This window comes from Amyelois transitella, chromosome W (genome assembly GCF_032362555.1).
Source record: "Amyelois transitella isolate CPQ chromosome W, ilAmyTran1.1, whole genome shotgun sequence".
In the NCBI taxonomy this organism is placed as follows: domain Eukaryota; kingdom Metazoa; phylum Arthropoda; class Insecta; order Lepidoptera; family Pyralidae; genus Amyelois; species Amyelois transitella.
Window position 1 is genome coordinate 12138885 of NC_083536.1, and position 15643 is coordinate 12154527.

A 15643-nucleotide genomic window follows, 5' to 3' on the forward strand; every position below is an offset into this window, starting at 1 on the left:
TTTTTTAAATAAAAGCATTTATTGACAGTTTCATTACAATTTCAATGAACAAAAGTGCACTGCCAGTGTCCATCCTTCAGCCAACTCGCATCGAACTAGGCGTGAGCCTGTATCTCGAGTGTCGAGCAGCATCATGATGTTCCGGCAGTACAGAGATGAGGTAGTAAAAGAAACTTAAAATATGACCTTAATATTAGGATACAATAATTCCCAAGCTAGAATAATTCTGTGCTTTGGGAATCCGTATAACATTATTGTTGATAAGATTTAAAAAGTATAAAAGTATGTACTAACTTTTACACTTTTTTTGGTATGTAGGTAGTAACAAAATGCTCTCAGCCGTCTATTCAAATTTAAATAAAATATGTACATAGGTATATAATTATATTATAGATAAATAATAGATAAATAATTGATAAGTTACCTATACAATTGATACAAAATATTATATATATATGTGTGTGTTCAGTTTAAATGTTTGTGTAGTGTTTATTATATTATTAATTTACATTTATGTTAATTTATATTTAGATTGGTATTCTACTTTATATGAGTTTCAGATGTTTGTAGATAAAAAGTTTTCAGTTGCTTCATAATCTAAAGTTAGCAACCACTGATGAATTCTGGACTTACTTTCCCGTTTGGTGCAAGGATAAAATTTCAAAGTCTTATTAGCTTTATTATAAATTCGACCACTAAGTACTCTAAAGTGCCGTGCCGCTAGGACAGTTCTATGAATTAAAATGGGACAAACGCGGTCGTATCTACGTCTTCGAGTTCTTAGTGTTGGGTCGTAGGTAAGCTGTGCATGTTTACGGAGCAATGTTGACTTGATAAAAAGTTGTCTAACAGTCAAGACAGGTATATCGGCGTAGAGTTGAGTTGTGCAGTAACGATAGGGTTTTTTGGTAATAACCTTAAGTACTGCTCTCTGTGCGCGCTCCAGTGGTAACAAATTAGTTTTCGCTGCTCCACCCCAAGCCGTGATGCAGTAGGATAGAATTGACTGGCATAGGGCGAAATAAACCAACTTTAGTGTATCACGGTCGGCACAGGTGTTAAGCCTCTTGAATACATATATGAGTTTTCTTATTTTGGGAATAAGTGTAGTGATATGTTTCCCCCAGTTTAAAAACTGATCTATATACACACCCAAATATTTAAGGGCCTCAGTTCTCTCTATAACAAAGCAGGAGCAGTGTGAAGAATTACCACCACAAGTATGTGCCTTGATGATAGTTTCCTCAGCAGGAGGTATCGTCGAAGAATTTATGGCGAAAGTAATAACATATGTCTTATTTACATTTAGGGTTAGGACATTTTCATCAAGCCAGGTTATTATGGTAGCCAAGGCATCTTGCGCGCGGGCAAAAGCTTCTTTCCAATTTGGACCCTTGATTATTAAAGCGGTGTCGTCTGCATATGTAAATATATCACAGTAAGGAATATTGAGTTTGCACAAATCATTGACGTAAATAATAAAAAGGGTTGGTCCTAAAATTGAGCCTTGCGGGACGCCATATACCAGTTCTTTCTCGTCACTGATGTATTCTCCGATTTTAACTTGTTGGGTACGATTTTGCAAATAATCTTTGAAAATTGACAAGGCTAGCCCGCGAATCCCAATCCTCTCCAGTTTGTTCAAAAGCAATGGAATCGAGACAGTATCGAATGCTTTCGAAAAATCGAGAAACAGTCCGACACATCTGTCCGCATCGTCCAAACCCTGCACAACCGTCTCTAGAAGAGAATTGACTGCATCCTCCGTACTAACTCCTTTTCTAAAACCAAATTGATTCCTCGCAATCAAATTTTTTCTTTCTAAGAATGCAACTAAGCGTTTATTCAATTCAATTCAATTCATTTATTAATATCAGATTACAAAGATCCAGTTTGTTAGTAATACATAAAATTATAAATCTGCAAAATAATATAAAATAACATAAAAGGGTTAGTACTTAATTCTACTAGAATCTTTAAAGTTGACCATGTAGGGCCACCGGCATGGTACCCCGCACAAGATGCCTTATTATAGGCGAGTCGTATCTGTCTGCCACAGTTCTTAGAATGGTATTGCCACTCGACCTTATCCTCCTTATCAAAGACGCCATTTTTTTTCTAATAACAGCGTGAAACCCGTCTGTTCTTGTTTGAGCAAACATTTCAGAGGCGCTACAGAACTTGGGGAGTCGCAATAACATTCTAAAAATATTATTGTACTGGATACGGAGAGCATCCAGCGACCTTTTGGTGCCGCGGACCCACAGACCACCCGTGTAGAAGCCCTGGCAAAAAGCTTTAAATAAGGTTATTTTAACCTGGTCACTACAGCGGGCGAATCTCCGGGCCAGCATGTTACCTCTGACCGCCAACGCTCTCCGCTCCCTTTCTATGTCGTCATCATCTTTAAGGTCGTCGGCAAGTACATGGCCCAGATACTTAAAAGTTTTTACTATTTTTAGTTCCTTTCCAGATAGAAACATAGGAGGTGTATTTCTGGGACACTTTCCAACGACCCCAAAGACCATGCATACACACTTTTCCACATTGTAAACAAGCCCGTGCTCGGCCGCGAAACTTTCACATACCCTCAACATCTCATTTATTGATTTCGTAGTCGGACCCAACAGCACCATGTCGTCGGCATAGCTTATATTATTTATGACGACACCGTCTATACTACAGCCTACCCTCATACTGCTAAGTCCCACTATGAGATCATTTACATACAGGTTGAAGAGCTTGGGAGATGTAATGCCCCCCTGTCTCACCCCGCACTCCAACCTGTACGCATCTGAAATGCCGTCGGACCATTTTACCACATTTATTTGGTTTTGGTACCAAAACTTAAATATATTACATATCTCATATTAAGTACCTTTTCAAGGATCTTAGATAAAGCAGTCAGAATTGATATTGGCCTATAATTTGTTACCTCATCTTTCGCTCCGGTTTTATGGATCGGATGTACTATGGCTTTTTTAAAAGCAATAGGGAATACTCCTGTCGACAATGCCAACTGACAAATATGAGTAAGGATGGGAACAAAAATTACACGACAGGACTGAATGATACGAGCCGAGATTCCATCCCAGCCCACAGCACAATCGCTACGGAGGCCAGATATCACGGAGTCTATTTCGATTTCGTCAACATCAAAAAGATAAAAGGAATCACGTTCAGATTGAAGGTTATTAATTGGATTCGGAGAGTATCTACGATTTTGAATAGCTCGAGCCAAATTTTCACCAACGTTGACAAAGAAGTTATTTACTTGATTAACTGAATTCATTGGATTTTTATCTAAACTAAGAAGTGGCCTAGAATTTGAAGGAATGGATTTAATATTAGATATGGTTTTGACAGCATTCCATGTAGATTTCATGTTATTCTTAGAGTTGTTTAACAACTTGGTATAGTAATTCTTCTTTAGGGTTTTCAGCAGTTTATTTATAAAATTTCTATATCTTGTGTATGTGGTCTTGAGTATAACATTATTGGGGTTTCTCTGTAATTTTCGGTGCATTTTGTCACGATTTCGGATGCATCTAATAAGTCCAGGTGTTACCCACGGTTTAATATTTTTTGTAGATCTTGTTAATATAATTGTGCGTGTATTCTTTTTGATAATATCCGAAACCATGCCCACTAGGCTATCGACAGCTTCATTAGCATCATGCATACCGAAAATATGAGAAAAATTTGTGTTCATAATAGACGTGCGTATGGACTCATGATCTATCTTAATTTGAGTTTTGGGGATTAGTGCAGGTTTTCGTCTTAAGCTTGCCATAAGTATGGTTGGTTTATGATCAGTCAAGTGCGAATCAACGATAAGTGTAGTGGAAGGAAATTTTGATCTCAACATAACGTGATCCAGGCATTTTATGCCTCTAGTGATAAAGTTGTGGGCAGGTAAGAGACCATGGGCAGCATTGAGATCCAAGTAGTCATCCAAACGTGGGTCTATTGAGTCTCGTTTAATATCTATATTTACGTCACCAATGAGACTAAGTATCGGATGACGAGACAAGGTCAAGAACAGGGTGTTCAGGCTGCTTAGGAAAATATCAGCACTAGTATATGAGGGCGATCGATATATACTAACAATTGCAAAATCCTCACTTACTTCGCAAACCAGACAGTTAGCTTCCTTTATACAATCCGGCTCATATACTTTACAGTCGAGGCTATCTTTTACATATATAACGATACCGCTGTTTTGATTAAGGTGTTTGATGGTACCATGTGCTGTGTAGCCACTAAGAGTTGGGAGGTAAGGCGCCGAAAGTAGCCAGCACTCTGTTAAAATAATAATTTCGCATGGGGTGTCCATAGCAGCGAACAAGGCTTCAAACTCATCAAAATTGTGATTTATGCTGCGAATATTTAAATGAAATACGGTTATGGATTTACCATCGTGTTGTAAAAAATTAACACATTCTTCCGGGCGACAGTTGAAGGCCTTCGAAACGGCAAGATCATCGAGCTCCGAGGATACAATATTAAGATTATCTAAAGTCATAATAAAAGAAAAATAAACATCAATAATCAAAAAGTTTTTCGGAGCCAGAGTGATCCTGCCATACGAAGATATAAGTCGTTACAGCTGAAGACCGACACGAGATTATTCGACCCAGGAAGAAAATTGTAAAAAGTATTGTTATACCCAAGATTACGGAGATAGATACATTGGCTAGTATATAAATTGTGTGTATATAGTGCAAGAATACTGTGTAGATTAAGTAATTATAAAAATACATAGCGTGAATATTAAAGGAATTAGAGTGATTAATAAATATAATATAAATTTTACTGAACCATTTATGTGAATGTGTAATGTGTAAGTTAATAAGTATATAAGTATACAGTATTTGCTTGGGATACATTAACAATAGAATCCTATTAGTCAACACGAAAGACGTTATCATTGAATATTGAGCCCAACTCCTCAACAAAAGACAAAGTAAAATGTAACTTACTGTTAAACAAATAAAAACTATTTTCATACTAAATATGCAGGTAATATCCAGTACCATCCAATCTACCCTCCACTGTTCCGCAATAAATAAAAATATCGTAAGGTAATTATGAAATTGTGCATTTATTAAAGGTTTAACAAACAAAAACAAAACAAAACTAGCCCCTAAACAATTTTGAGAAGATCCTTTTCCGATTTTATGTTTAATATAGGTGAGGTATCGGTTTTCCGCAAGAATATTTTTGTATGCTTCACCCATATATACTTGAAGTCCATTTCCCGGGCCGCCTTTTTGGCTTTTGCTAAAAGATCCTTGTTTCGAGCCGTCAGGTGATCGTTCACGAATATCCTCGAGTTTCCGGCGAGTCCCAAGTCCGATGACGCCAAAGGTGAACTCTTCATGTATAACCTTGCTGCAGCTATAAAATCCTCTTTGACGTACCTACTATGGAAGCACGCAATGATGGGCTTAGGATTTTTTGGATCCATAGACTGGACTCGAGTATAAAAGTTAAAATAACTTTTATCTATCTTGTAATTAATCTTATCCCCCAAAGTCTTCATGATATTGAAGAGGTTTTCATTTTTACCTTGCGGTACTCCTTTTACCTCAACGTTATTCATGCGGGACCACTGATCACGCTCGTGGATATCCATGTCTATCCTCTCCAGGTGGATTTCAACTTTCGTAACCCTCTCATTGCAAGCTTTTACTTCACTTCTGGATTCAGCAACTGATGTCTTCAGCTCAGAGATTTCTTGCCTCAAGGCTGCCACATTCTCAGCCACCTTCTCCAAGGGCTCCATCTTCTTAGCTATTTGCCTAATTTCCATAAGAAGTGTAGAATAATTTGCGTCAGTAGCAGCCGCAGAGGGTACCGGAGTCGGAGATAGTGCCCTATTACCCGTCTGCTTACATTTTTGACAACGAAAAGTTGATCTCCTGTCTCCCAGCTTTCGATATCCTACCTCAGTCACTCCGGCACAATGGAAATGCAAATCCGCATCGCAAGCAGCGCAGTGTACTCCTTCCGTGAGTAGCTCGTCACATTGGCCACACTTTCCGGAACTCATGTTAGTAAGTTTAGATAATAACGTCAAGACGTAAACAATGATAATAAAAATCTGAGATACCGACCGCTTACGCGAGTTAAATGTGTGACGTGCGCACGCGGTGCGAGCTACGAACGACGACTGAAATGCAAGAGATTTTAATCTTTGCTTCTCTTCAAAACAAAAACGTTGCTTTAATTGCCTTAAACTTTCCATATAAAAGAGAATGCATTTTTCTTTAAACTGTATTATTTCCATGTCATGGATTCTGGCCATAAAACCTGGTTTCAGTAATAGGAATTGAACTTTGCCACCAAGGTACACTTCTTCAATTGGTATATGATTTATTTTATTTTCATAATCTAAACTCAAAATTTTGTTCTCTAAGACCAGGCTTTTATCCCTGCTACTGTTTTTTTTCACCATCAGTCAGTTGCAGTAAATCAGGTTTAATAAAACATTCCATGATAGTTTTGTATATTGTGAAAATCCTCTCATACAATAAATAAAGTTTGGGACTTTCTGATTGCATTTCTTTGTTAATATCATGGAAATAGGGCAAAACAAAATCCAAAAAATTTTAGTATAGCTCTGTTGAAGGATCCATAGATTTTTTATTTATTTATTTATTTATTTAAGGTACACCAACAGGATACATGTTTACATTTATATGATACATTCAAAAGTACTTAATCTAGCATGCAACCCAATTAAAGGTGAACACAGCATTTACCAATAAAAGTAGTAGTAGAAATACAGTTCATACATAATATACATAATATAATAATTTACATAGTTTCATTTACATTTTTTGTTTATTTTTTTTTTTTTAATTTAATATGAATTATTTACAGTTGATTAAATAACTGATTTAATTTACTTTTGAGTTTCGAAAGGGAATCATGGTGAATATCTAAGTCACACCTTTCGTTTAACTTATTATAGGCAGTAAGCATTCGCGGTAAGGGCGCACTTCTTCCGAGGTTAGTACGCGATATAGGTACAACGAAGGTCTTAAATAGTTTTCTCCGACAGTTTGGCCTGTCAAAATGGCACGGTTAGGCTTAAGTACACGGTCTTAAGCCTAACCGTGCCATTTTGACAGTCGACTATGCCATTAGTTAACTTAAATAAATATATTAAATCCAAAATCTGGCGTCGCTTATCAAGAGACAACAACTCAAATTTAGATAGTCGCTGGCTATAATCGTTTCTGTAACTAAAGTTAGGGGTTCTAAATGCTAGCTGACGGGTAAATGCCCTTTGAATACGCTCAATGCTGTCGCTATGTTTTTTATAAAATGGATTCCAAACCACACTCGCAAATTCCAGGTGGCTGCGAACTAGTGCATTAAAAAGAACAATTAGAGTATTTACGTTTTTAAAATCTTTAGTGTTGCGTTTAATGAACCCGAGCATCTGGAAGGACTTTGTGACAATGGCATCATAATGAGGTATGAAACTCAGCTTACTATCCAGAGTCACACCCAAGTCGCGGATTTGCTTCACCTCCCCCAACATAACATTGTTGACTGCATACGAGGAACTTAGCTTATTTTTATTTCTGGTAAACTTAATATGAAAACATTTACTGGGATTTATAGTCATACTATTTTTTAAACACCAGTCACTAACACGATCCAAGTCATACTGAAGCTCCTGCACATCTTGCATAGTAGATATAGTTTTATATATTTTCATATCGTCGGCAAATAGTGAGTATTCACTATGTTTTATACAATCAACAATGTCGTTTATGAATACTAGAAACAAGACCGGACCGAGATGCGAACCCTGGGGCACGCCTGATGTTGCGACATATGGCTTTGAGGAGTAACCGTTTGTTGCCACTGTCGACTTCCTAGCCTGCAGATATGAAGCCAACCACTCATGAAACGAGCCACATACGCCATATGCTAATAGTTTATCAAGCAGAAGAGAGTGGCTAACTTTATCAAAGGCGCTACTAAAGTCAGTGTATATAGCATCTACCTGCGTCCCCCTATCCACCTTGTCGGTCAAATATGATACATATTCCACCAAATTTGTGGAAACCGATTTTCCACGACGGAAGCCATGTTGCATTGGATTTAGAAAAGGTGACACGTGACGAGTCAAGACATCACAAACCAGGGATTCAAAAAGCTTGGAAAATGTGCTTAGTATAGATATAGGCCTGTAATTTTTAACATTTGCCTTATCTCCCTTTTTATACACCGGTACAATCCTAGCCTCCTTCCATTTCGACGGAAAAACGCCAGTTGCAAGAGAATTATTAAATATAATATACAGAGGATAGGAAAGTTCAGTTGCACACAGCTTTGCGAACGCTGGTGGCAATCCATCGGGGCCGGATCCTTTGGTAGAATCGAGATTTTTTAAGGCCTTAAGTATAGATTTCTCTGTAAGACTCATTTTATTCAAGAGTGAGTCAGATTTAGCACTATCGTTATTATTGTTTTGGACGTGTTGGCCAGATTCAGACGAGAAGGTGGACGAAAAGTGTTGGTATCGTCATATTTCATAGCAGATGGTAAATTATTTGAATTTTCCCGTCTCTCATTCAAAAACCTCCAAAATCGTTTTGGATTACTCTGTAACGCATCCTCAGTTTTCTTAATATAATTTGAATATAATTCATTCGAAAGACGGTTGCAACGATCACGCAATATTTTGTACTCGATTTCGTCACGAGGATTTTTATATCTACGATATCTGCGTCTTATTTTGTCTTTTTCCGAAAAAAGTCTAATAAGAGTGTTGTTAAACCAAGGAGGATATTTTGGTGACTTAGGCTGGTATTTTGGAACAAATTTTTCAATTATAATATTTAACTCTGCGTAAAATACATCAGTCATTTCATTCACACTATCCGCACTTGAAAACTTCAGGGGCCAATCATTCCTTGCCAGCTCTTTTTTTACCTTAGGATAATCAGTACGGTAGAAGTTAAACTTGATTTGCGACTGTCTCTGCAACAACGATAGACTTAGATCAAGTGAAAAAGAAAGTGCAGGGTGGTGAGGAACTATATTACTCAAAGGAGTGATTGGCTTATCAAGTGATGAGTTTTCAACATTGGTTAACACTAAATCCAAAGTTCTATTCAAACTGTTCCGAATATGAATTAACTGCTTTAGATCATTTAAACTTAGGAAGTCCACAAGCGTATATCCAAGTGGATTTCCATAATTATTAGGTACAGTTGCAAGAGTGCTTTTGTCAAGAGACCAAGAGATGTCCTTCAAATTAAAATCACCCGCTACTAGGACGCTGTCAAGAGACTGCATTACTGAAGAGACATTACTACAAAAACATTCTAAAATAGTTTTCTTTGGATAGGGCATATAGAAACAACATATCCCAAGCTTTTTAGTAGTTTGGCTACCCTCCTTAATATCTAGAGCCACCCATACGTCTTCATAAATCGTTTCCCAGGCTTCAATACGAGATGATGTGAACTTCTTCATAACAGCAATAAGTACACCACCACCACCATCGCCAGATATTCTGTCCTTCCTATAAACATTGTAACGCTGGTCTATAAATTCCAAATCGTGTATCTCTGGCAACAACCAGGTTTCAGTAAACATTATTATATCGTAATCATGATTAAGAATCTCTTGCCTTATTTTGTTAGTTTTTGTACGCATTCCTCCAAGATTTTGATAATATATATTGAATTTTGATGACTATATCTATCTAGGCATTCCAAAGGTTATCTTGGGGGTTAGCACATCAACTTCAGATTTTCGTGACTACGTATGTGCATAGCTTGGCTCTTTTTATTCTTCCGGACAAAAATCCGCCCATCACGGACCCATACAAAGCTGAACTGCAATTCTTTGGCTTTCAGTCTGGTAGCAGCGTGCAGTTGTTTATTTGACGGGCTAAGATGTTCGAATACAAACACAGGTACCCGAGGGCCTCCGCAACCTAGGTGATGAGATGCCAATTTCTCCTTAGGGTTAGCCTTGTTATATTTAATCACTGCGGCAAGTAGACCATCTCTGATCGTGCGGCTTGAAAACTTTGCAACTACAGCGCGAGGGCGAGGATTTTCCCTGTGTATTTTGGCGATGCGGGTGGCCAGAATAACATCGTTATCATTCATTTTGTAGTCCACAGTCTTCGCTAATTGTGTTATAGTAATCTTCAAATTTTCATTATGGTGCTCCGGAATACCGTTAATTTCGATGTTATTTACACGCATCTGTTGTTCAACATCACCGAGCCTATGTGTAAGATTTTTCACTGTTTGTTGGAGAGTCTCATTTGTTTGCTGGAGCTGATTGATGGTATCTATTTTCTCGTCGAGGCTCGATTTCAGCAGTTCGTATTGCGAATTGAAGAATGTCAACGAACTTTCTATAGAGGAAACTTTCTCATTCAGGCTTTTGAATTCACTGGACACAATCTCTTTCATAGAATCTTTGAGTGTTGATATAAGTGCTTTGCGTAACTCCTCTTGGATTATCTCACGTATATCATTTTTAGAAATGCACTCTAATCCTGGCAGGTCGTCAGAAGACTTACGACGTAGAACCTTGTCAGATCTGCGCATTGTGATATTATCCAATTCTTGAGTCACTTGTACGGTGGCACGAACCGGGGTATTGGTATTGTCTTTTTTAGGCTCTGCGCTTCGGCATTCAAGACATTTCCAACTCTGCTTATGTTCAGATGTCATAAGATTTTATATGTATTGTTTGAGCTGCAAGTAGCCTGTCATTCAAAACAGCATTCTGAAAGTATAACTGTATGGCTGGAAGCTGTTCTAAAAGTCTTTTTACTACAGGAAGTAGAGAAAGCCATTTTGTTTGAGCTGGGTGTAGTAGTTTATGGGGTTTCACAGCCACAAAACACTGAAATTCTTCATAGTCACCCAGGCGTTTTGGGCTATTCTGGATGTAATTATAAACATCTCTTGCAAAATCCTCTACACCTCTAGGAAGAGTTTTGCAGGCATATGAAGCACATAGGTGGAAGGAATGGCAAATGCACTTCATAAGGAATAAATGTGGAATTTCTGTTGCAAACAGGGTAGATAATGAATGATGTTGACCAAACATGGTGTTAGCTCCGTCAGCTGCAAATCCAATCATGTTTTGTTTGTAGGGAATATTTTGATTATCAAAATATTGTTTACATTTTTCATGTAATGCAGAAGCAGTACCATCCACAATTGGTATTAAGCACAAAAAATTGTCTTCCACTTTGAAATCTACTGCTGTCCTGGCAATGAGCGCCAAGTGTTTTGTGGTTGATTTGTCAGTGCTCTCATCAACAATTAAAGAAAATTGTTCAGATTTCAAAGTCTCAACTAACTCACTATGAGATAATTTTCCAGTTACATTTGTAATAATAGCTTGTGCCTTTGTTTTTTCGAAAGTTATCTCTTTTGCTATTTCGGAATCTGCGCACACATCTTGGATAAGTGTCTTTAGATCACCTGAAAAATAATACTTATGATTTGAATACATACAGTAAAAAAAATGGTTGTGAAGAAAATATGATACAATATAACCTTTAGATTATTAAATTACTAATCCTAGCTAGTCACCATATATGAACTTACCAGCAATGTTAAAAGGTAGATTATTTTTTGCCAAAAAACATGCCATTCTTATTTCACCGGTTTTGATTTTATCCTCTAATGCCTTTTTTGACTGACCTTGACCAAATTGGGTTATAGTTTGTTGGTTTGCTGAGCCTAAAAATAAGTGTTAAAATGTATATAGCGTACTTCATTGATTACTGACTTTTATTTAAAAAATAATAATACCCTACGATCAAAGATTATATCACATAATAATAATAATAAAAGTAAAACATTAAGCATGAAACTTCACCTTTCACATTAGCAACATGCTTCAAACTATTCGCATGTTTATTTAGAATAAATCTGCCACCAGCGCATTTAAGATCACACTTGCATGCTTTACAATAAAAATATTCATTCCCCTTCGTACTACCTTGTAGCCAACCTGCATATTCGTTTTCTTTTTCCCATGACTTGATATATTTTTGATCATAGTGCCTTTTTCTGGCCTTTCGTGGTGGAGTTTCTGACCTTTGACTCCGTACACCTTCTCCGCTATTATGGGCATCGCTGCTATCAGAATCCATTACCGGTACTCTTCAAATTCAACTCAATATTTTGATGTACTAATGCTAACAAACAGCTTGAAATTTGAATGCTTCAAACGCGGTTTACGCGGTACTGAAGTGTCAATGTCAACTGTCAATCGTAAAGGTGCGACCTCCCTCATGCAGTCGCTAGTCGCTCGTTGTCAGACACACATTGACACACGTGACAATATTAAAAATTTCCCGCGGCTTTAAAATAGGTAGATTTGAGGCTTAGGTTGGTAGACAGGTAGACTGAGGGCAAAGTTGGTAGATCTACCTAAAAGTTGGTAGATATGGCAACAGTGGATCACCCCCCTTTGGTTAAAAGCTTCGATAAAATAGATAACCTTCCCCACCCTGTTGCCCAATTCTCCAAAAATCCTATCTTTGATATTGACTTCCACCCTCTCATCTTCCAACCTAATGTTCTTCTAAACAAAGGACTTTCCAAGAATCTTCCTGGTGCTGATAGGATATTCAACCGGATCATTTGTGAGAAATGGTCTGATTGGACCCTCATTTTTACGGATGCTTCCAAATTATCTCAGGACTCTAATGTTGGTGCAGCAGTTTGGATACCTAAATTCAATCTTTTACTAAGTTTTAAATATCTTTCACAATCCTCTATATTTACTGGAGAATCCATTGCTCTCTTTGAAGCTGTTCAATTTGTTTTATCTCACAATTTGGACAAATCACTTATCCTCTCAGACTCTTTGAGCTGGCTCCAAGATATTTTGAAACGACCCTTCCACGCAAAGGATAACTTTCCAATTACCCTGAAAATAAGAGAAACCTTATATAAATGTCAGTCTTCCAGTATTAATGTAGTTATTGCTGGGATTCCAAGCCATTCAGGAATCAAGGGTAATGAAACAGTAGATATGTGGGCTAAACAAGCTTCTACTTCAGGTTCTGACTGCCACAAATTTCATTACTCTCAAGACCTAAGACTTCTGGCTAAACCACAATTAATGACTAATTGGAATAGACAATGGCAACATTCTCGTCAGCAAAAAGGTGTCTGGTATGGAAATATCCAACCAAACTTACCCAAAGTCCCTTGGTTCTTCCGGCATCGAAACTTGGAGAAGTGGGTAACGTCGGTTATTATCCGAATGCGACTTGCCCATGTATGTATCCCTATCTTCCTCCATAAACTCCGAATTAGAGATACTTCGATCTGTGAATGTGGCCTGGATGAAGGTAGTCTTAATCATATAATTTTCAACTGCCCCAAACTTGTGGTCCATCTTCGTAACATAATTCCGTCTAACATTCCCCATCTAAATTTAGACACTAATTCATTTCTTTCTCTTGTCCACACTCGGTTCTGTTATATAATTGCAAAGTTCATAACTAAAAATAACCTAAAACTATAGTTCCCATTACAAATTTATTTATTTTTTTTAACTTCCGAAATCTCCCTGTAGCGGGAGCGATGATTCGGCTCGACCGCCACCAAAGGGAAGATCTTCCGCCAGGCTAGGTGTTATGCCTGGGGAACCGCGGCTCCGACGATGACGACGAGGGGTCTTCCCAAACTCCTGTGCAGGAGTTGGAGCGAGTGGTCAGGGTCTTTTTACCCTCTTCACTGATTTCATCGCTGCCTACGGCTGTAGGCAGGTCAATGGGGCGGCCGTGGCGGCCTGGGTCATCTTCTTCTATCTTCTGGGAGTTCCCATCGGCGGCGGCGTCGTCACTGAGCGACGACGTCTGCCGCAAGGCAGCGAGGTGAGGGCTTCACGCGACGATCCGGAGGGCGGGCGTGGAGCGGCGCGATGCCGCGCAGGTGGGCGTGCGATGATGCGTCCGCCCTCTCAAATATCTTCGTGGCCAGCCTGGCCACAAAGTCGTCTAGGCCCTCCCACTTCAAGTCCCTGAGGATTGTCGAGTTCCTCACGTAGCGCGGGGCTCCGACGACTGCTCTGAGACTGAGGTTCTCCTGGGCTCTGAGTCTTCTTCTGTTGGTCTCAGAGCAGTAGGCATACCACGCCGGGGCCGCGTACGTGAGGCGGGATCTGACATATGTTCGGTAGATCCCGAGCTTCGTCCTCAGGGGGAGGCTGGAGGAGAGGACTGCGTAGAGCTTCCCCCTGGCTGCCTTGGTCTTCGCGACGACGTCTCCCACGTGCTTCTTGAACGTGAGACGCCGGTCTATGGTAACTCCCAGATATTTGACGTGTGGCCGCCACGGCACCGGTTCGCCGAGCAGTCGCAGTGGAGGCGGGTGGGGTCTTGTCCCCGTCATGATGGCTTGGGTTTTGCCGACGTTCACCGAGAGCCTCCATTTGGAGAGCCAGCCCGGCAGAGCCTCGAGTGTGGGCTGCAGCCTCTTGGCGGCGTACAGCGGGCGTATGGACGACGCGTAGTACGCCGCATCGTCAGCGTACAGCGCTAGCTCCACCTGGCCGACGGCAGGGATGTCGTCGGTGAACGCGGCGTAGCAGGCCGGGGACAGACAGCTTCCTTGAGGAACTCCCGCGCGCACAGGGCGCACGGAGGAGGTGGCGTCTTCTACTGCGACGTGGACTCGGCGATCAGTGAGGAAGGAGGCCAAGACCCTGACCATTCTTGGGGGCACTTGGGCCTCCGACAGCTTGTACAGCAGCCCCTCGTGCCATACCCTGTCGAAGGCCATTTCCATGTCAAGGAACACGGCAGCCACGCATTCCTTTTTATTATGGCTTTCGGACATCCTGTGGAGAAGTCTTGCGACCTGGAGCGTCGTTGAGTGGTCGGGCCGAAACCCGAATTGTTCCGGACGTGGCTCGACGAATGGGAGCAGTCGCCGGAGGAACAGGCGCTCGAAGAGCTGCGAGAACTTGCTCAGCAGCGCGATCGGCCGGAATCCGTTTGGTCTTCGGTGATCCTTTCCCGGCTTGGGCAGCATAATGGTTCTTGCGTTCTTCCAGGTTGAGAGGAAGTGACCCGAGCGCAGTATGCCGTTAAAGAGGCGCGTGATCGCCGCGATTGCTCGCGGCGGAAGATGACGTAGCGCCTCGTTGGTGATTCGGTCTGCGCCCGGGGCTTTCCTGGGCTTCAATTTCGGCAGCATTCGCTGCACCTCGCCGGGAGAGAAGACCACCGGGTCTTCCGTCGGCTCGAGCGGCTGTGTGAGAAGCTCTCGCACTCGATCGGTGACCCTCCGGTTGTGCTCCTGGTCGGTCACGGGGTTCGGCGTGAACTGGCGCTCCAGGTGGTCCACAAGGATGTCCGCGCGGTCTTTCGCACGAAATCGTGGGAGGCCGTCAGGGCCCAACAGTGGCCTGGTTGGTTGGGGCTCTCGCGAGAGCTGACGGCATAGGCGATGGACAGAGGGGATGCCATCGCCTACAGTCAGCAGGTGATTCTCCCACGATTTGGCTGCGTGCTCATTCATGGCGTCCTTGACGTCTTCCACCAGGCGATTGAGACGTGATTTTAGGAGGGGGCATCTCGTCCGCATCCATTGTCTTCGGACTGCGCGCTTCTCCT

At 40.6% G+C, this 15643-nt stretch overlaps 1 protein-coding gene across 1 annotated transcript; it reads right to left on the bottom strand.

Moving 5' to 3' along the window:
* Positions 1 to 1837: 1837 nt before the first annotated feature.
* On the bottom strand, positions 1838 to 5788 carry LOC132904218 (uncharacterized). Its single transcript, XM_060954135.1, has 3 exons — positions 5247 to 5788; positions 4130 to 4379; positions 1838 to 2864 (listed from the first exon to the last, which is right to left on the bottom strand). The coding sequence occupies exons 1-3, from the start codon at positions 5786 to 5788 to the stop codon at positions 1977 to 1979; spliced, it is 1680 nt and encodes a 559-aa protein (XP_060810118.1). The 3' UTR covers positions 1838 to 1976.
* Between the last annotated feature and the right edge of the window lie 9855 nt (positions 5789 to 15643).